The sequence below is a fragment of the Sminthopsis crassicaudata genome, chromosome 4 (genome assembly GCF_048593235.1).
Source record: "Sminthopsis crassicaudata isolate SCR6 chromosome 4, ASM4859323v1, whole genome shotgun sequence".
In the NCBI taxonomy this organism is placed as follows: domain Eukaryota; kingdom Metazoa; phylum Chordata; class Mammalia; order Dasyuromorphia; family Dasyuridae; genus Sminthopsis; species Sminthopsis crassicaudata.
Window position 1 is genome coordinate 131,266,566 of NC_133620.1, and position 22,170 is coordinate 131,288,735.

The 22,170-nt window shown below is 36.0% G+C and overlaps 1 protein-coding gene across 2 annotated transcripts in view; it reads left to right on the top strand.

Moving 5' to 3' along the window:
- Positions 1-22,170, top strand: part of PLG (plasminogen) — a 61,269-nt gene that overhangs the window by 24,157 nt on the left and 14,942 nt on the right. For both annotated transcript variants that reach the window (XM_074309383.1, XM_074309384.1), the window contains exons 6-12: positions 130-250; positions 3,383-3,501; positions 12,271-12,433; positions 13,955-14,088; positions 16,111-16,270; positions 18,785-18,969; positions 21,905-22,053. In XM_074309383.1, coding sequence (XP_074165484.1) covers positions 130-250; positions 3,383-3,501; positions 12,271-12,433; positions 13,955-14,088; positions 16,111-16,270; positions 18,785-18,969; positions 21,905-22,053 — 1,031 coding nt within the window. The remainder of the gene's footprint in view (positions 1-129; positions 251-3,382; positions 3,502-12,270; positions 12,434-13,954; positions 14,089-16,110; positions 16,271-18,784; positions 18,970-21,904; positions 22,054-22,170) is intronic.

The following is a 22,170-nucleotide window of genomic DNA, read 5'->3' on the forward strand; positions in this document are numbered from 1 at the left end:
ATCTAATGCTAGTTTCCCAGCTGTGTTTCTTCCTCCCCATTTCCTTCTCCCACCCACTATCCTCATTTTGGCTTTGTTACCTTCATTCTTTATAATCTCTCTCTGGTTTCTATCTAACCATCTCACCAGATGAATGCATGCACTGCAGTGGAGAAAACTATCAAGGTACCATTTCAACAACAGAGTCTGGAATCCAGTGTCAGGCTTGGGACTCCCAAGAACCACATTCTCACGAGTACCTTCCTTCCAAGTAAGTCATACCAGGAGAAAACAAAGATGTTGGAACTAATTCACACAGATCCTTTCTATTACTAATTCTCATTCATCCAAAAAGTGACTAGAAGATTTAAGATAAGAAGCCATTGCTGAGGAGCTTTAGATCTCAGAAAACTCATTTCTCTCCCTGCCATTATCATGATGGTAATGTAAAGGAAGAAGCCAGAACAAAACAGCTGAGAATTAAAATGGTACTATCTCTACCAGAGTGAACTATTCTTATCCTTACATTCATTCCATTGACACTTAACACATGCTTTGCTCTCATTATCAAGTATAGGTGAATTAGACCCAAGATCCACCAGTCCCTTTCCCATTAGCTGGATAATATTTTTTAACTGGACGGTTTTAATAGCTTTCTTTAAAATTGTTTTCTAAAATTTAGAATAGGTCTTGTTTCCTTTATCTTTTTCACCTGTTCAATTACATCCAAATAACATTTTTTTTAAATGAGAAAAGCAATAATAGACAGCCTCTTGTAAAATGGCAGAAAATTGAAGGGGCAAGTTAAACGAAGATTTTTCCACAAGTCATCAGCTCTGGATAATCTTTTGATACACTGCCAGAAGCACTGTGCAACCACCTGCAACTAGATTCTCTTCTATCCAGATGCTGAGCAATCCAAAGGAATCTCTTGTGTTCAACATAAGGGACCATCTGTGCTTGCTTTTACTTCTGCATTCCCTGGGGTCCTATTTTTCCTACACTGTGAACAGTCAGTAGGATAAAAGAGTCATTTATTAAAAGCCTGAGAATTCTCACTCTCTTCTCTAGTGTGTACCAACTCATTATATTTATTCAGTGAATAGTGAGCCAAATTCAAAAACTATGCATTATGTGCTATATATGTGCTGTTTCCTGTATAATAAAGGTTGCTGTTTGTCCTTTCCTGAAGAGAACCATGATATCAGGGAGGTGATGCCAGGACATGCAAGTGAATTGAATTTAAATGAGGGAGGGCTATGTAAGGTCACCTGCCTCACTTTCCCCTCCAGAAACATCTGGGTCTAGTGGCCAAATATAGATTAGTAGGACTACAGGTGGTCCTGGATGCAGTGGGAGATATGAGCCTTGTTAAACTAAGGGCTTTAACTGAGGCAATGGCCAATCTGTGATTAAAATTAGGTAAAAAATAAGACAAAGAATGATCTCTTTCACCTAGTCCAAAAAAAATAAAAATCAGTCTGGAAGAATACCCTCAGCGTTTCTGATCCAAACAGAAACATCAATATTTACATTTACTATATACATTTACATTTACAATACTCCAAACAATGAGAGCCAGAGTAATTTAGATTCAAGGCTTGGTCCTAGCCTGTAAACCTCAAGATATCTTGTGAGGTTTCAGGAGTCAAAGTTTATATTACTTTGGGCAGAGCACCCACTGGTGAGGGTATGATAAACTATGGGAAGAGAGGGAAGGGAAGGGAAAAAAAAGAAAGGAAAGAAAAGAAAGTAATAAATGTATTAAACACTTAGTCTACAACAGTCCCACATTTAACCCAAACCAGATTCAAACGTAATTGGGAAATATAAAACAAAATAAATAAAAACACAGTGGAAATAGATAACATCAATATGTGATTTTCTTTTTTCTTTTCCCTCAAAAGTGTTTATTTAATATGTGGCTTTCTAAATCAATCTGCTGCCCTTAGGAATCTATCTCTATGTTTTAGTAGCCTTCCTTTCTTTTATACTGCTGGTATACATGACATCTTTGTGTCTTTGCCTAGATAATCCTTCCAACTCTTAGAATTCCTATTTTCCTTCATTGCTCAACTTAAGCACTAAGCTTTTCCTGCCACCTTCCTCTCCCCAATACTTTTTCACTATTCCTTACTCATAATACTGTGGATTTATTTTGTTTATATATTATATAGACCTATTATTGCATGGTAAGTTGGCCTGAGGGTCTGGACAACCTGGTTTCAAGTCCTGAGTATGAAATATTTTGGTTGTACAGCCAAGAGGAATTCGCCAGTTAATCCCGAGTGCTCCAGAGAATGCTCTAAAATTGCACTAATCTGCATTGATAAAGAAAGCTTCCTTACTCAGAATCCTTTATTCTATCTTCAACATCATTGACAACAATCTATTAAGTATTTAATACATATCAAGTATTGTGCTAAGTACTAGGGATACAGTGAAAGGCAAAAAAAAAAAAAATGGTCCCTACCTGAAGGAGCTCAAAATTCTAATGGGGAAGCTGACATGCCAATAAATATATACATATATACAAAATGAATACAGTAAATGGGAGGTAAGTTCAGAGGGAAAGCATTGGTGAGTGGAGGAGATTAGAAAGATCCTTTTGAAGAAGATGGCATTTGAGCTGAGTCCTCAAGGAAGCCAATAGGCAGAAGTAAGAAGGGAGAACATTTCAAGTTTGGAAGATAGCCAGTGAAAAGGCAAAAAGTCTGGAGATGGCTTGTTGTATGTGAAGAATAGCAAGAAGGTTAGTGTTAAAACATGTAACAACAACAAGAGTAATAATAGGTAGTAGCATTTATATAGCACCTACTATGCTTCAGACATTGTTTTAAGCTTTTTTCAATTATTCTATTGTTTGATTCTCACAAGGGTGTGAGAAGTAGGTGCTATTATTATTCCTATTTTATAGATGAAGAAACTCGTCATATAGAGGTTAAGTGATTTGCCCAGGCTATATCTGAACTCAGCCGTTCCTGATTCCAAATCCTGGACATTACTCACTGCAAGAACTAGGTAGTATACCTTATGTACCATTTGGCACTTAGAGAAGAGTAAATATAAGCAGACTAGAAAAGCAGTAAGAAAGTTGGCTTGAAGGGCTTTAAAAGCCAAGGAACTTTATATTTGATCCTGGAGGTAAGAAGAAGCTATGGGAGTTTATTGAGTAGAAAGATACTATTATTAGACCTGAATTTTAGGAAGATCATTTTGATAACTGAGTGGAGGATGGATTGGACTGGGGAAAGATTGGATGGAGGAAGACAATCAGAAGCTTTTGGAGTAGTCTAGGCATGAAGTGGTAAGGGTCTGAACCAAGATGGTAACTGTGTCAGTGAAGAGAATTCTATGAAGAGATGTTGTGAAGTTAAATGTGATGAGTTCTTTTGCTTTTCAGATTTCCCAACAAGAATCTAAAGAAGAATTATTGTCGTAATCCAGATGGAGAGCCTCGGCCATGGTGTTTTACCACAAGTCCAAATAAGCGCTGGGAATTCTGTGACATCCCCCGCTGCTGTAAGCGTTACCTGTTATAGCATTGTGCTATTCAAAGTCTCTGGATAAAGTTTTAAATTGGATAAAGGTGAAAATATCTGACAGTGACAGTATCTGGTTGAAAGGTGATGCTAGTGCCTGAAAGTTATTATTGCTCTTTGTTCAGTCACTTATTTTTTTTAGTCATATCTGACTCTTTGTGTCTTCATTTGGGGTTTTCTTGGCAAAGATTCTGGAGTAGTTTTCTACTCCAGCTCATTTGACAGTTAACTAAACTGAGGTAAATAGGCTTAAGTGACTTGCCCAGGATCACATAACTAATAAGTGTCTAAGGCTGAATTTGAAAAGGTCTTGATTCTAGGCCCAGCACTCTAAGCACTGTATCATCTATTGGCCCAAATAAGAACATCAGCTCATATTTCTCTTCCTAATCAGACCCACTTACTACCATGGAAGAAAAAATATGGCCCTATATCTGGGATATTGACTCCAGCATTTTGCTCTTCTCTACTTAGCAGTAAAAATGAGTTTCATTTCTGATCTAGTTATTTACTTTCTCCTCATTTTTAAAATGTTATTTTAAAAGAATTCTATCTAATTGATTTTATTGATGCCTTTTTGATTTTTATATCATAGTCATTTCTGAATATATCCCTTGCTCTTCCACAAATCTTCCCTTTTAATAAAGAAAAATAGTTAAGTGAACCCAACATACACAAGGACAATGCCTGTATCCCATACCCATAATCCAACAAACTTTTAAAAGTAGGAAGGAAATACATCCTCATCTCTTGTTGGTTAAGATCAGTGATTATGATTATATCCTGATGGGATTTGTCTATGAGTACTTTTTTAGCATTATTTTAGTCACTGTTTTTCAGGTTCTACTGAATTTACTTTGCATCTGCCCTCTTCATGTTTCTCTTAATTCTTCATGTTTATATTCTTACATGCCAATAATATTCCATTACATTCCCTTACCATACTTGGTTCAGCCAAACCCCAATTTATGTGTAGTCACTTTGTCTCCTATTTTTTTGTTATCACAAAAATTATTTGCAATTATTTTGATATATGAAATCTAAAACAAAGAGCTCATCTTTAGATTTTTGTTGTTCAGTCATTTCAGTTGTGGCCAGCCCTTGTCCCATTTGAGGTTTTCCTGGCAAGGATACTGAAATGATTTGCCTTTTCCTTCTCCAGCTCATTTTATACTGAGGAAACTGAGGCAAAAATCATTAAGTGAATTGCCCATAATCACACTATTAGCATATGAATGAGGTCATATTCAAACTCAGGTCTTCTTGTTCTGATGCTCTATCCACTATGCTATCTAGCTGCCCTATCTCTAAATTATTAAGGTCTTAAAAGTGAAGAAAATCTTAGGTCATCATCAGAATTCTCTGACATGTATAATCTGACATTTGCTTAAATACTTACAGCAATGGGGAATTTACTATTTCACAAATGAGCCCATTCTATTTTAAAAATTATTTTTGCTTTTATCTTTATGCTTGTTTAAAAAAGAATAGAAAAAAGAAAGACAGAAAAAGAAAATAAAACAAAATGGAATGAAACAGAACAGAACATTGTCATATGCCCAGCAAAGACAGAAAAGGAAAATAAAACAAAATGAAACAGAACAGAACATTGTCATATGCCCAGCAGAATGTCAGGGAGAATTCAAAATATATAACAATAAATTCCATTTCAAGAAAGTATATGTGATAATAGAAAAAATATATTAATGAGTGTCCATTTTTGCTTCCTTGTAGGTTATTCTTTTGTTCTCTGCCATGTGTTTTTTTGTTATTCTTTTTTCCCCCTTTAATTCCTCCCAACTTCCCCAAGCAAGCTATAATTAAGCACAGACATTTTTCTTTCTTTTTTTTTTAATTTTTTACAAAAAAAATTATGCATAGGTATTTTCCAGCATTGACGATTGCAAAATCTTTTGTTTCAATTTTTCTCCTCCTTCTCCCCACCCCTTCCTCCAGATGGCAGATTGACCAATACAAGTTAATATGTTAAAGTATAAGTTAAATACAATATATGTATACATATCCAAACAGTTATTTTGCTGTACAAAAAGAATCAGACTTTGAAACAGTGTACAATTAGCCTGTGAAGGAAATAAAAAATGTAGGCAGACAAAAATATATGGATTGGGAATTCTATGTAGTGGTATATAGTCAACTCCCTGAGTTCTTTCTCTGGGTGTAGCTGGTTCAATTCATTACTGCTCTATTGGAACTGATATGGTTCATCTCATTGTTGGAAAGGGCCTCGCCATCAGAATTGATCATCATATATCATCATATTGTTGTTGAAGTATATAATAATCTCCTGGTCCTGCTCATTTCACTCAACATCAGTTCATGTAAGTCTCTCCAGGACATTCTGAAATAATCCTGTTGGTCATTTCTTACAGAACAATAATATTTCATAATATTCATATGCACAATTTATTTAGCCATTCTCCATTTTTGCCCAGTTTCCAGTTTCTGGCCACTACAAAGAAGGCTGCCACAAACATTCTTGCACATACAGGTCCCTTTCCATTCTTTAAGATCTCTTTGGGATATAAGCCCAGTAGTAATGCTGCTGGATCAAAGGGTATGCACAGTTTGATAACTTTTTGAGCATAGTTCCAAATTGCTCTCCAGAATGGCTGGATGTATTCACAATTCCACCAACAATGTACCAGTGTCCCAATTTTCCCACATCCCCTCCAACATTCTGCATTATCTTTCCCTGTCATTCTAGCCAAACAGGTGTGTAGTGGAATCTCAGAGTTGTCTTAATTTGCATGTCTCTGATTAATAATGACTTGGAGAATCTTTTCAAATGGGTAGAAATAGTTTCAATTTCTTCATCTGAGAATTGTCTGTTCCTATCCTTTGACCATCTATCAATTGGAAAATGGCTTGATTTCTTATAAATTAGAGTCAATTCTCTATATATTTTGGAAATGAGGCCTTTATCAGAACTTTTGAGTGTAAAAATGTTTTCCCAGTTTATTATTTCCCTTCTAATCTTGTCTGCATTAGTTTTGTTTGTACAAAAACTTTTTATTTATTTTTTTAAAATAGTTTTTATTTACTAGATATTTGCATGGGTAATTTTACAACATTGACAATTGCCAAACCATTTGTTCCAATTTTCCCCTCTTTTCCCCCACCCCAGATGGCAGGTCGACCAATACATGTTAAATATGTTAGAGTATAAATTAAATACAATATATGTATACATGACCAAACAGTAGTTTTGCTGAACAAAAAGAATCGGACTTTGAAACAGTTGTACAAAGACTTTTTAATTTGATATAATCAAATTTTTCTATTTTGTGCTCAATAATGACTTCTAGTTCTTGGTTGGTCATAAATTCCTTCCTTTTCCACAAGTCTGAGAGGTAAACTATCTTATGTTCCTCTAATTTATTTATAATCTCATTCTTTATGCCTAGGTCACGAACCCATTTTGACCTGATCTTGGTGTTAAGTGTGAGTCAATGCCTAGTTTCGGCCATACTAATTTCCAATTTTCCCAGCAATTTTTGTCAAACAGTGAGTTCTTATCCCCAAAGCTGGGGTCTTTGGGTTTGTCAAACACTAAATTATTGAAGTTATTGGTTGTTTTTTCCTTTGAACCTAACCTATTCCACTGATCAACTAGTCTATTTTTTAGCCAATACCAAATGGTTTTGGTGACTGCTGCTTTATAATATAGTTTTAGATCTGGTACAGCTAGGCCACCTTCATTTGATTTTTTTTTCATTACTTCCCTTGAAATTCTTGACCTTTTGTTTTTCCATATGAACTTTGTTGTTATTTTCTAGGTCATTAAAATAGTTTTTTGGGAGTCTGATTGGTACAGCGCTAAATAAATAGATTAGTTTAGCTAGTATTGTCATCTTTATTATATTTGCTCTCCCAATCCAAGAGCATTTAATATTTTTCCAATTGGTTAGATCTGACTTTAAATTTGTGGAAAGTGTTTTGTAGTTTTGCTCATATAGTTTCTGATTTTCCCTTGGCAGATAGATTCCTAAATATTTTATACTATCAGTAGTTACTTTAAATGGAATTTCTCTTTGTAGCGCTAACTGTTGGATTTTGTTAGTGATATATAAGAATGCTGATGATTTATGTGGGTTTGTTTTGTATCCTGCAAAAGTACAGACATTTAATAATACATACATACACACACACAGATATATACATATATACACACAAACATGCCCCTTCTATAGCTATATATTTCAACCTGATACCTATTTCAATTATTAATCATTAAACAACACTTCCTTTTATTTCACTGAAATCCATCTCTTTGTATTTTTGATTTACTGGACCTAGTTCTGTCCCAAACTATGCAGAATAAATTGAGTTCCTCTTCTCAGTAACAGCTTTTCAGCTACTCAAAGATAAGTAGCTTGTTTCCCTTAAGTCTTCTCTTGTCTGTGTTAAGGCAGCTGTGATGGAACTCTGAAAAATGAGGGCTTTTGTATGCTGGAAATAATCTTCAGGCTACAGGGTAGGAAATTGGCAATGGATATAGATGCTGTCATGATCTTCCAAACTGAAAGCTGTTCTGTTCTGAAAGCTGAGAAAACCACAAGAAAGCCCATTTCCAGAATCCTGAGATGGACTGACTTCCCTTACACTAGGCTAAGATCTTCACTAGGGAGGGTGAAGCCGATAGGACACATTTACTACTGCTACAGAATTTTGAAAAGCAAATGATATATTTGGGAGTTGGGAATAAGACTGATTTGTGGGTAATGAAAAACGATATTGTAACATAGTCCCAGTCTTTTTTAGCCATGTATCCCTTTGTTAATTTCATTATAATCTTCTCCTTTTTTATCAGCTCTTAGAGATGATGGAATTGATCTTGACCTACTAACAGGAGAAGCAGTCTCATTGATGTTTAGGAATAAAATACAAAGCTGAAACATAAACTTTCAAAAGAAACTTAGGTGGGAATATAGTAAAAATCATTGCTGATATTGTTCAGTAGTTTTCAATCATGATAAAGTCATTTTCTTCTTCAGCTCATTTTATAGAGAAGGAAACCAAGATGAGTTCTAGGGTCACCCAATTAGTAAGTTTCTGAGGCTGGATTTGAACTCAGAAAGAAGAATCTTCTTGACTCTAAGCCCAGCATTCCATTCATTGTACTACTTAGCTGCCTAATCATAAAGGTGCTGTGGAATAATTATGTTCTTTGTTCCAGACATTCCACTTCTTTAATTGTAGTCTAAGAAGTTAACTTTTTGGACAGCTAGATCATCTTGTTGAATATTATGCTAAACTTGTAGTTAACCCTTTTTACATTATTAATTGCCTTTAACACGTTATTTGCTGCAACCTGGACCTGAACAATTGATTTTTTTTTGGATTTTTTTTTTATTTTTATTTTATTTTATTTATTTATTTATTTATTTTTGCTGAGGTAATTGGGGTTAAGTGACTTGCCCATAGTTAGGAAGTGTTAAATGTCTGAGGTCAGATTTGAACTCAGTCCTCCTGATTTCAGGGCTGGTGCTCTATCCACTGCACCACCTAGCTGCCTGGATATCTTTTGTTTTTGTCATCTTCATTTCCAAACATAATTCTGATCCCACTCAATAAGACATCCTTTGAAATAAAAGCAAAACCAACCAATACATCAAAAGTTTCAGATAATGCTTACAAAACTCCAATACCACAGACTCCCAAATGTACTGAGAAACAAGAGAGGTGCATGTCTTCTAGCTTTTCTCCAGGGTCAAGCTTGGTCATTGTAATTCCAGTTAGTCAACAAATATTTAATAGGTACTTGCTGTGTGCCAGGCATTATGTAAAGCCCAGGGAATACAAATTAAGAACAAAAAAAAATTCCTAACCTGGTGGAATCATGAAAAGTTATAATAACATCTAAATAACTAGGTGGGGAGCAGTGAGGGGACACATTAGCACCTAAGAGAACCAGGGAAAACTTTTTGAAAAATAGGAGGAAATTGAGCTAAATTTGAAAAAAAAAAAAAAAAAAAAAAAAAACAGAGAAAACCAAAAGGGAGAGATTAAGGAGCATTTGTGGATTGTAGGATAATCAATATAAAAGCATGGAGACAATGGAATGTCATACTCAATGAATAGCAAAAGGCCAATATCGCCTTTTCTTCATATTTTGTTGTTGGGTCATTTTTCAGTTGTATTCAGTTCTTCAACAAACCATTTGAGGTTTTCTTGGCAAGATATTGGAACTGTTTTACATTTTATTCACCAGCTCATTTTACAAATGAGGAAACTGAGCATTAAGTGTCTGAGGCTAGATTTGGACTCATGAAGATGAGTCTTTCTGGTTCCAAGCCAGATAGAGCTTTATCCACTGTACCACCCTTTTGTCTGATATATCAGGCTAGTAATATCCCAGCGACTATGTCCTTCTTTTCAAAGTACATACAAAGTGTTTAATGATTGATTCTAGAATTTTGCAAGGGATTGACATCAAGTTCATAGGTCTAGTTTCCAGAACCTACCTCCCCTGTTTTGAACATGGGAGTGATATATACTCTTCCTGAGTCATCTGCCACTTCTCTTCTCCAAAGGGATTCCAGATTCGTGATCACATCTACCAGTTAATTCCTGTACTCTCTGATGTAATTCTTTTGGATTAGGTGTATTCTTTTTATCTTCCCATCTATTTCTTTCTCTCTTAACCATATTTGCTCTACCCTTTCTAGTTTGAAAGCCATTCTCCTTGACAGAGAAGATGAAAGCAATATAGGAGGTACCTCATTTGGCTTTCTTTCTGGTGTCAACATTTCATTAACAACTCCAAAGTAGTGGGTATATACCTTTCTTGTTCTGCTTTTTTTTTTTGATTTTGAAGATACAAAACAAAACAAAGCAAGAAACCCAACCCTGTTTGTTCACTTTAGACTTTTTCTTTTAATTTAAATTTCTCCTCTAATGCACTCTCCCATCCAGCCAAACTGGCTCTACTTCACACAGTATTCTGTCTCTTTTTTCCATGCCTTTGAACAAACTGTCCTCAATGTCTGGAGAGTATTCCTTCCTCTTCTCTGTCTCTTAGGATACCTAATAGCTACCTTCAATTCTTAGCTTAATTGCCACTTTTACATGAAGTTTTCCCTTATTTCCCAGCTATGGATGCCTTCCCTCTTACCTTGATTTTATTATTATGTATACATTTTGCATTTCTTTATATGTGTACGTGTTGTTTCTCTCAATAAAATATAAATACTTGGGGCAGGATGGTTTCATTTCTCTCTAAGAGAGAAAGTGCTCAGCAATTAAATACAGCATTTGGCACACAGTAGGTGCTTATTATAAGGTCGCTAGATGGTACAGTGGATGGAGTACCAAACCTGAAGTCAGCAAGACTCATTTTCCCTAGTTCAAATCTAGTTCTAGAGAATTATTAATTGTGTAGTGCCAAATCTAGTCTCATTCACTAACTAGGTAAATCACTTAACCCTGTTTGCCTCAGGTACCTTCTCTGTAAAATGAGCTGAGAAGGAAATAGAAAACCATTCCAGTATCTTTACCAAGAAAACCTCAAGTGGGTTTCCACGGTCATGAAGAATCAGAGACAACTGAACAATAACAACAATCTTAAACAGTGTCTGTTGATTGATTTTTTGATTATTCAAATCTCAACTCATTTGGGGTCATTAACTTTAGTACTATCATACAAATCCATTACATGTTTGAGATTTTTTCTTTCATGGATACTTCCATTTTTTATACCTATCCCATTTGAGAGATTTTGGGTAGCCATAATGGTATACTAGCTACTTTTTCTTTGCTTTATCACTGGAGTTATATTTCAAATATCTTGTCAAAATTTTGTTTCTGAGACAAGCCCTTCTTGGGCTATCTTCTCTTTTAGAGAATCTCTGGCCGTGAGACTGTATTTATCAATTCTCTGTTTGTGTTAAGGTTTTAACAACATTTTTTATTAACCCCCCACACTATGTGCATTGATTTTTATCAGTTAGTGGGATCCACAAATCAATCAGTTAACAAACACTTAAATATCTACTATGTGCTAAGCATTTATGCTACATGTAAGTTTCTTTAGGACAAGGACTGCATTTTGCCTCTTGTATTCTGAGTATTTAGCCCAGTGCTTGGTATATATTAGGCATCTAATAAATCTTTATTGATCATTTTATTGCTTGGGAATTTCATTCTGAGACAAATATACACAGGATCGTAAATTGAGAGCTGGATGATACCACAGAAGTTATTCAGCCTAATCTCATTTTACAGATTAGGAAATTGAGATCCCAGAGAGATTATGAAACTGGACACCATATTTCCAAGGCCAACTCTCTATGACTTCTGCCGTTCTCATATTATCTTGAAATAATAGAAGGATTGTATTTACGACAAGAAGGCTGAAGTATTGATTTGCTTTATGCAGAGATAGATCTCTGGGTCTTGAGTCAGTATGACCTGAGTTCAAACCCAGCTTTAGACACTTATTAGCTGTGTGGTCCTAAGGCAATCCCTTAACCCTGTTTTTTGCCTCAGTGTTCCCAGACATACAAGGAGGTAGAGAGCATCCAGAAATGTCTCCTCTTCAACTATCTCAGAACAAAAACAGGTGAGGGAAATACAAGCCTCATCAAGCCTTGTGAAAAATGTAAAAACAACATCTAAATGCCAAGTCTCATGGGAAACAGAGCCAGAAGGGGAACTTAGGCCAGTTTTTTTTTCTTTAATGTTTGTCTATGCTTTCAAAAAGCACAACATTTTTTTTTCTCTCTTTAAGCTACACCTCCACCACCTTCTGGTCCAATGCTTCAGTGCTTAAAGGGACGAGGCGAAAATTACAGAGGCACCATCGCTGTCACTAAGTCTGGGCTTACTTGTCAACACTGGAACAGCCAGACACCTCATAAGCATAACCGAACCCCAGAAAACTTTCCCTGCAAGTAAGTCCCTGTTGATGGCCAATAAGTATAATATACTGTGTATGTGTATATGTGTATGTGTGTGTATATATGTATGTGTGTATATGTGTGTATATACATATATATATGTTTATATATACATGCAAATATATATATTTATCTTAAAAGTTGAAGGATTTGACTAAGATCACATAGATAGTATGGGGCAGAGTTGATTTGGTCCCCAAATCTAGCCCTCGGTATTCAGAGTTGAAGATTTTAGGTGTCAGAGAAGAATTGCAAATGACTGAGACTTGTGTACAGAAAGTAGAAGGCTATAGTAACTTGTGTGGAAGACCAGACCTTCCTTTCTAGCTCTACCTCCATATTCCTCCTCTACCAGATCCTTCTAAAATTAATTCCTAAAAGACTCTTTAGAGTTATTGACTTAGAGTTAGAAAGGCCACCTAATCCAGTTCCCCTATTTTACAGATAAACTGAAGCCAGGTGATTTCACTCAGGGTCACAATTTTAAATCAATAATCAAATTTGAATCCAGGTCTTCTAGCTCCAAATTCCTCGTTATAATTCCCTATAGCAGTTAAATTACAGATTTAGACAAAAAAAGTCAGTTATAATTGTTACTAGTAATATAGATGATAGTAGTAATTATAGGTAATAGTTGTAGTAGTGGTAGTTGTACATAGTAGTCATGAGTGGAAATAGGTAGAAGTAGATAGTAGTAGTTGCAGTAGTAATAGCAGTACTAGTAAAATAGTAATAGGTACTGGTTATAGTAATAATGTAGTAATGGTGGTGATAGGGGTGATTGATTCTTTAATATAAATAACAACCCCAAAAGATGTGTTCAATAATTCTCATGAAGTCCAGATGCACTTTTCATCCTCACACCCAAAAGAGAGAGAAAGCTGTAATTAATTGTATGTGAGCCCATTCCACTAAAGCTTTACCTCTGGCATTTGTTCGACATTGTGTGTCCGAAATTTTACTCTTCTGCTCAAGAAATTTCAGTAGCTCTCTAAAGTACAATACAAACTCCTCTGTTGGGCATTTAACTTACTATTCAAAACCGATTACAAATTCACATTCTATTCTCTACCTGCTGTTGCTTGTATAGGATAGTTTCTCTTCTACCTCTGAGCTTTTACATAAAGTTATTCTTTATACTAGACAATCTTCTTTTTCATTTCATTCAGCCTCTAGGAATTTCTAGCTCCCTTCAGAGCTCAGTTAGCTCAAGGGCTACCACCAGAAAAAGCCTTTTATGATTCCTCTGTTAACACTCTAAATCCTTGGTACATACGTATTCCTTCCTCCAGCAGAGCATTAGCACCTTGAAGTCAGAGCCTATATTATTTTCACTTAAAGATTCCTAGTATCAAGCACCCACGAAACATCTAATAAATGATGTCTGAGTTCCATTGTGTCATGGTGGCACTTACCTTTGGGTCATGTATAAGTCAATCTGTTCATTGTAATTGCAAAATGTTTTCTTAGTGCTACTGATCCCAATTCAATTAACTTTCAACAAATTCTTTTCAGGGGTTTGGATGAAAACTATTGCCGTAATCCTGATGGGGAGTCAGCACCCTGGTGCTACACCACCAGTGAAGAGAGGTGGGAATTCTGTGACATACCTTCCTGCGGCTCCTCCCCTCCACAGACAGAAACAGTGGGTAAGGGAGGTTTCTATGAATGACATGAGTGATGGACCCAAAAGGAATCATGGAGTACTCCCAGTACTCTCCTACTTCTACTTTACAAAGATCTAATTATCAAGGAATAGATTATTTGGCTAATAATTGTATTTTCAGAGCTCTGTGTATGTATGGCTGTGTGTACTTACACAGAACATCCCATTTATTCATTCAGTATGGTAAGGATGTGTGCACAGTAGTGGAAAGAACTCTAAGTGGTACTTAGAGTCAGGAGACCTGGGTTTAAATCCTGTCTTTGCTTCTTATAAGTTGCATGTTCAGGCAAATCACTTAAACCTCTTGAGGGTCAGTCTCCTAATCTGATAAATGAAAACAATAATACTTATGCTATCTATTTCACAGTCTTATTGTGAAAAAAATCAAATCCTGTTTCTCTTTCCTAACTCCTGCTCTAACATTAGGGGATATATATATATATATATATATATGTATATATATATATATATTATATATATATATATATATACATATATATATATATATATATATATATCAGAATTCCCTCAAATACTCTAACTTCTCAATTCCTCAATTTACTCATTTTTATGACCTATTCCTCCACCCCATTTTGTGTACACACAGAGATGATCATATCTTTCTTTTTGCTATCACCCACCTGATCTTGAATTCTGAAATTCAATGATCTGATCATAATTTTATCATTCCTTCTTTCCTTCTGATTAACCCTGTTCTTTCTTTTCACTGTGCTCTTCAAACCTTCTGCCCCTCAGCTTTTTCTAAGCCTATCATCACTGCACTAGATACACTTTCTTCCCTTCCCAATCCTCACCCTTGAGAATCAGCTCAACTACTCTTTGTTCTGGAGTCCTTTGCCCGCTTGGCCTATTACTGACATCCCCTGCTGAATTCCAACCTTAGATTGTTCCCACGTGCATTACCATTGCCCCTTTTCTCATGTTGCTGAATAGAATTGGAGAAAGTCACAAAACTATGCTGACTTGGACCACTACAGATTTAGGTTTTGGTAGAAAGTAGTGATAAACCATCATGGTGGAAGTAGTGATACTGAGCACCAAATGTTAGCCTAGTAGTTGTAGAGTAGAATTACAGGTCATTGGGATTGAGGTGTGAAAGAGTTTGTCAGTTTAAATTTAAGCTAGAAGAGAGGTGTTTCACATGATTATCTCAGAGCTTAGAGGTGATAGCAGGGGAGCTACGAGCCAGGTGCCAGAGTCACTGAAGAAGGGAGTTCAGTGTTCAAGCATTTGGTAGATAAAAGAAATGTGGATGATAGGGAGAGAGGTTAAGAGATCTGGGAGAGGTTGTTGAGTGATGAAAATGAAATAAATAAATAAATAAATGAAAGGTAGTTAAGAGAAAAGAGTATATCTATACCTCTTCTCTGCTCTTCTCTGCCCTTGGGATCAAGGAGAATGGGAGAAAAAAAATGGCCTTTTTAAATTTTTTTTAAAGCATTGCTAAGAATGTAGCATCCACTGACAGAAGTTTCAGTTAGTTTGAAGAGACAAAATGAGTGCTTTTAGTTAGAGTGGAAGGATATAGAGGAGTTTGTTTAGACTAGAATAGGGTATCTTATTTTTTCCCTGAAAGATCGTTGTGAAAGACGCTAATCAAAGGTAGAATGATCTAGCAAAGGGAAGAATAGGGCAAAGGAAGGTAAGGGTTGAATTGGATGGGGATGAGAATACAGAAACTTTGCTTCTTGTTCTGGTGCCTCACACATTTTATGCTTATTAAATGTTTATTAAATTGTAGGATGAACTTAAATCGAAGTAAGTGACTGAGAGTTAGGCCAAAGGTAAAGTTAGAAGGAAGAGGACACAGTCTCAAGGGGGCAACATTGGAAAATAGCAAGAGCTTATTGAATTCACTAGGAACCAGATCCCAATCAGCCCACTGGTTATTCCTGTCATAATTTGAGTCACCAGCTCTTCTGATGCATTTAATGTCTATGAAATAACCAGTACTATTGTTCAATTTCTTTTATTTCTACTGCAGTAACCACTGTGCAAAGCCCTGTGATCCAAGAATGCTACACGGGCAATGGACAAAGTTACCGTGGGACATCATCCACCACAATCTCAGGAAAGAAGTGCCAGCCCTGGTCTTCTATGATTCCACACCGACATGAGAAGACCCCAGATAATTTCCCCAATGCGTATGTCTACATCATCCATCAGCTAAGAATTTTACCTAGTGTATCTATTAAAAAAATCTCATAAGGGAAACAGGACATTCAGATGCCCATCAGAACTGTGCTTTAGCAGGCTCTCCACTAGTGAATTTTGTCTTTAGTGAATTCCAAAATGTTCCTGATTCTGAGAATAGGAGAGACAAGAGCTTTAAAAAGCTTGGTGTAACCAGTTTTGAGGTGGAATAAAAGCAAAATTTTAATGGAAAACTCAGAGGGGCACTTAACATAGGTCTTTGGGAAGATTACAATTTAATGGCAGTTAAAGACTTTAGAATAAATCTATTGTTGATTGTACCATCTAATAAGAAATGCGATCTTCACATTATTAGCTTGGTTGCCTCCCAAAAAAGTGCCTCAAAAAGCAAAACTACTAATGATCCTAAGTTTTAAGACCTGTGAATGTGGGTATATAAATATATTTTACATGTGTTAGTAAATGCATTGGTAAAATAGAGTACATCAGAGAAGGGTTATTGCCATGGTGACGGGATTGTATAGTGTGCCATATGAAAGCTGGAAGGAGGAATTAGGAATATTTAGCATAAAGAAGACAAGGTATTGGGGGGCATCATAATAGCTGAATTCAAATATCTGAAGGGCTCTTATGCAAGCCAGCTTTAAAAGACAAAAAGGATAGAACTAGATGTATTGGGTAAAGATTGCTAAGGGGCATATTTCAGTTTGTTATAAGGAAGAATTTATCTCCAAAGTATAATAGTATGCCTTAGGAGGTAGTGGATTCTTTTTGCTGTAAGTCTTCCAGTAGAGATGGATAATCACTTGATTTGGACATTCTAAAAGTGATTCTTCTTCAAGTACAGGTTGGGTTGGATGGCCTTAGGACCCATTATGATCCTGCCATTATGAGATTGTGAATTTGTATTATTCTCATTGTCATGTTCTGGGTCCTGGGCAGTAAGTACTATTTTGTGGAAATCAGGCAATGAACCAAAACTGGGAGAGCCAAGGCAGATAGACAGGCAGGTGAAAAGGAAGGTACAGAAATAGGAAGGCAAGATGAGGCAGTGGGTCAAAGATGGGCAAATAGAGAGGAGAAAAAGAACTGATGTTCTCTGCTTCAGAGAGGAGGCCTTTGAAAGGTTTCCTATTCTTGCAAGATCTAATAGCTTACTCTTTAGCGTGTAAGGAGGTTAGCTCCTGTGGGTCAACGGCTGTTCCAGTGCAACAATTTGTCATGGCTGTCAGATCCCTTGTCCCTCCCTCCCCACGATACATACCACACACACATACACACTCACTCATTCACTCACCAGATAAACATTCTGGAAGCCACACACAGTAGAAAAATATGAAAGCATGGATTGTTACTGAAGGCTAGTTTTGTTGACATGCAGTATCTGTTGCAACTGTAGGAGATTACTCCATAGCACAAGTTTTCTTAATAAGTGGCAGACCATGAGTCAGAACTCATGAGTCAACTCATATTTCAGAGATTCGTGATTTTGTCATCCTGGGGACTCCACTCACATAGACAATAATGCCTTTGTGGACTTGGTAGATTGGTCATTAGGAGTTGATGGGACCACTACGATAATAATAATAATAACAAAATTGCATTTACAAAGCCTTAAGGTTTGCAAAGCATATTACATATATTAGTTCATTTGATCCTCAGCACAATCCCTGGGAGGTAGGTGTAAATTGTTAATCCCTGTTTTACATATGAGGAAACTGAGTTGATGAGTTTGCAAGGTGAGTTGCTCAAGATCACACAACTAAGTAAGTATCTGAGGCAAGATTTAGGAATTCCTGACTCTAGGTCTAACACTAACCTCAAGATATGACCTAGCTGGCTCACCTTTTTGTGGCCTACCTGGTAATGAGCCTCTCTGAACTTATCAAGGATGTCAGACTAACAGGGTGTTACCAAATCTGACCCTGAAACTTTTCCAGGTGATTAAGACGTGACAAAACTCGTGGTCTTCCTGCAAAGCTCTCAGGAACCCAGGGACACCTTAACACCCAGATAAAGCTGGTAGGACTTGACCTACAGGCCATGACTCATATCATGCTTTATTAAAATTATCTCATTAAGGAATGCTTATAAGGATCCATAGATTTATGGTTTTTACAAACAAGTCTACAAGCACTCTTTGTCTTATGTATATACAACTTAAAAATATGCCTCTTGCATATTTCTCCCCTTGGGAGAAGGCTGGTTTTGGAGTCTTGAAAACTCAGAGACTACTATGACTAAATCAAATTTAAATGCATTTAATCAACACCTACTACTACCATACATTTATACTAAAGTTTATATTTACAAAGACAAAAGGAAATAATCTCGGCCCTCAAGTACTTTTTGCTGAGCTATAGTGCTGTCTTGTATCTTTGATATAAAGATTTCACAATTTATAAATAGGTACCTCTCTAGGAAAATTCTAACTGAATAAATGTTCCTATGTGACTAAATATTCTTTTGTTATTATTAATAAAAACTGTTATTTGTTCTTATAGTGATTTGATACACAACTACTGCAGAAATCCAGATGCAGATAAAAGTCCTTGGTGTTATACCATGGATCCCAGAGTCAGATGGGAATTCTGTAATCTGGAGAAATGTTCAGAAACAGAAGGAAATCTCCCAAACTCCCAAACTACAAAACTTCCTGGTGTAGATTCAACTTCCCCCCCAGAATCAGGTAATTGCTTCTTTAAAGGCCTGTATGCTTTGACACAGGGAAGGGAAAAGAGAGACAATCTTTATAGGTAGAGAGGTTGAGAATGGGGAGATTTATTAAAGTTAGCTATATATATATATATATATATCTTTATATATATATATGCATATATATGTGTATGTATATACATCAGAGGAAAATGGGGTGGCACTTTGGAATTGAACATGGGGAAGGAAAAAGGTTAATAGTTTTAAGGGTGGTGAGTCAGAAAATACTATTCTAAGTTTTATCTTCATTATATATCCATCCTCTTCCCCGTCCTAAATCAAATAGCCATACATTAACAGGTATGATTGGTTGTACACAATGTGCCAGTGTTAGGGGCTAATTCAAAGAACAAATACTATCAGAAGGAAATTAGAAATGATACCTGTTTAATCTCTGAACAAGAACCAAAACTCAATTCTTCTATGTACACATGTTTTTATGTACACATAAATTTATGTACATTCAAGTATGTGCATATATTTTTGCAGCTGTCATTTATCATCATTTGACCATGGGCAAATTATGTCCCCTTTTAGAATCTTAATTTTGGCACCTGGAGTAGATTCAGGAATAATAATGATAATAATAAATCGCCAATATATGCTATCAAACTGCCCCTTTCAGAGGGTCTCTCCTAGTTCCTTCCAATTCTAAATTTATGACCCCTGAAGTTCTTTCCACCTCTCAAATTGCATGATCCTATGGTTTTGTGAGAGGTAGTGGGATATATTGAAAAGAGTACTGAAACTGAAACCACAAACTGAATTCAATTTTTCTTTCAGCCATTTGGTAATCTAATGACCCTCAAAAAGTCTCTTAATTTCTGAGTTGCCCTGTTTTGTATCCTGGGCCATTTCCAGTGATCCTGATCTTTATCTAGCCACTGGCTCCAAATGACTCCAGAGGAGAAATTGAGACTGGCGATTTTGCACAACACTCCCTCCCTTAAATCCAATTCATTTTCAAGCCTTGGCATCCCACCCTGACAACATGATCCTCTCAAGAATGAAGGGCAAACAACAACAAAGCAATATAAATGTGAATTATTATTATTGCTGTTGTATTCTCTATATTCATATACAGAAGCCACCCTTTCTGAGTCCTACTTAAATTAGTACTCAATGGTGATTGGGAAGGAGGTAGTAGAAGTTGGGGAATGTAATTAGAATCTTAAGAACCATTCACAACCATCCTAAACAGTAGGTTGATTGAATATTGCTGAGTTAAAATATCAATGCACCTTGGAAAAATCTTTATTAGTAATCTAAATATGAAATCACATGACCTTGGAATGAGCACAATAAACAAAACATTGAACTGCACAAATTTTATGAAAATTTCAGTGTAACTGAAATTTGGATAACTGAACCCAGAGAAACACATAATTCAATTCAATTCAAAGTTAATTCGATTTGAATTAGTTCTGGAGAAAGGGTTTGTTGCAGCTACCCACAGAATTTAAGAGTTGGAAAGGACCTCATTGGAGGGCCATGGGATCCAACTCATACATGAAGGAATCCAATTATAATACTACCTAAGTGGTAAACCAGCCTTTGCTTAAAGGTGACTCTCTAAGGCTAAAAGTTGCAGAACTTCTGTTGACCTGCATTTGTAGAAGAAATTTCCTCTCTGGGTGTTCATTACCAAAGCTATCATAGAGTTACAATACACACACATATACCCACATATTGCTTGTAAGAACACAATGACCTTCTCTTGTTGTCATTCAGCCATTCAGTCATGTCCAATTCTGTGATTCTATGGGCCATGGTACACAGGGCCCCTTCTATCCTTCTCTATCTCTTGAAATCTACCTCACTTGGATAATGGAATTATTGTGATTCCTCTTCAGCATAGGGGAAAGCTGAATCTCAGAAAAAATAAGTGAGTGACTTGCCCACATTATATAGCTAGCTAGGTAGGTCATCCTACTATTCATTTCCAGTCATCCTGATCTTTATCTTGCCACTGGACCCAAATGATTCCAGAGGAGAAATTGATTTTGCACAGCCCTCCCTCCTTTAAATCCAATTCATTTTCAAGTCATGGTATTGCATCTTGACAACAAGATCCTCTCAAGAATGAAGGAAAAACATTATCAAAGCAATATAAGTGTGAATTATCATGTCTTCTAATTCTGAACCTGATATTTCCTCCATTTCATCACTACCTTGACAAAAAGAGGACAGGAATGGAAACCAGTAGACCTAGATCCTAATTGCTTATACTCCTACTTTTAAGCACACTCCTACTAGAAACAATTTTTATTCATTTTGATTTTTTTCTAACCAAAGTAGATGATTCTGATAAGCATTTCTACTTAGAGAACTAAAGGTGGATAAGGAGAGACATCCTCATGATTGAAAATTTCTCTCCCCCACCATTTTCTGGCTATAAAGTATGATATTCTGAATAGAAAAAAATTCCACAACTAGATAAAACATAACTATAGGAGTCAAAGAAAGTTCAGTTAATGGTTTGCTTCATCAAATAGAACAGTCAAAACTTTTAGTATAACCTTGGAGAATCATTTTCCTAAAGTCATTCAATCCCTCTTTAATCACCCCCATTAATGATTCTGCTTTCCAATTAGGCAAAAAGGGAACCTCAAGAGATGTTTCCATTAGTGGAAGTAATTAAAAAGACTTCTTTATCCAGGACTCCTTACCTTGTCCAATCACTTGCCTGTATTATTTGAGGATGGAATATTTTCCTGGTCTGATCAGGAGAAGGGGGAGCATGACATTGATTTGAAATTGATCATCAAAGTCTAAAAAGATTTCTCTTTCATATAAACTCAGATTAGGATAAACTGTCATATGATATAAATCACCCCTCGCCCTTGGGGGGTGCTTTTCGATAATGCTGGAAAATATATTACAACACATTCTATTCCTTTGTTATACAGACTGTATGTTTGGAAGCGGTAAAGAATACCGGGGCAAGAGATCAACCACTGTCACTGGCACCCCATGCCAGCCCTGGGCTGCGCAGGAACCTCACCCACATAGTATTTTTACTCCAGAGACATATCCAAAGGCAGGCCTAGAAGAAAATGTAAGAAGCATCAACTCATTTGTTTAACTTTTATTTAAAATATTTATTTTATTACTTTATTTATTTAACTTATTTATTAATTATAATTAATTTTATTTTATTAATATTTTTATTATT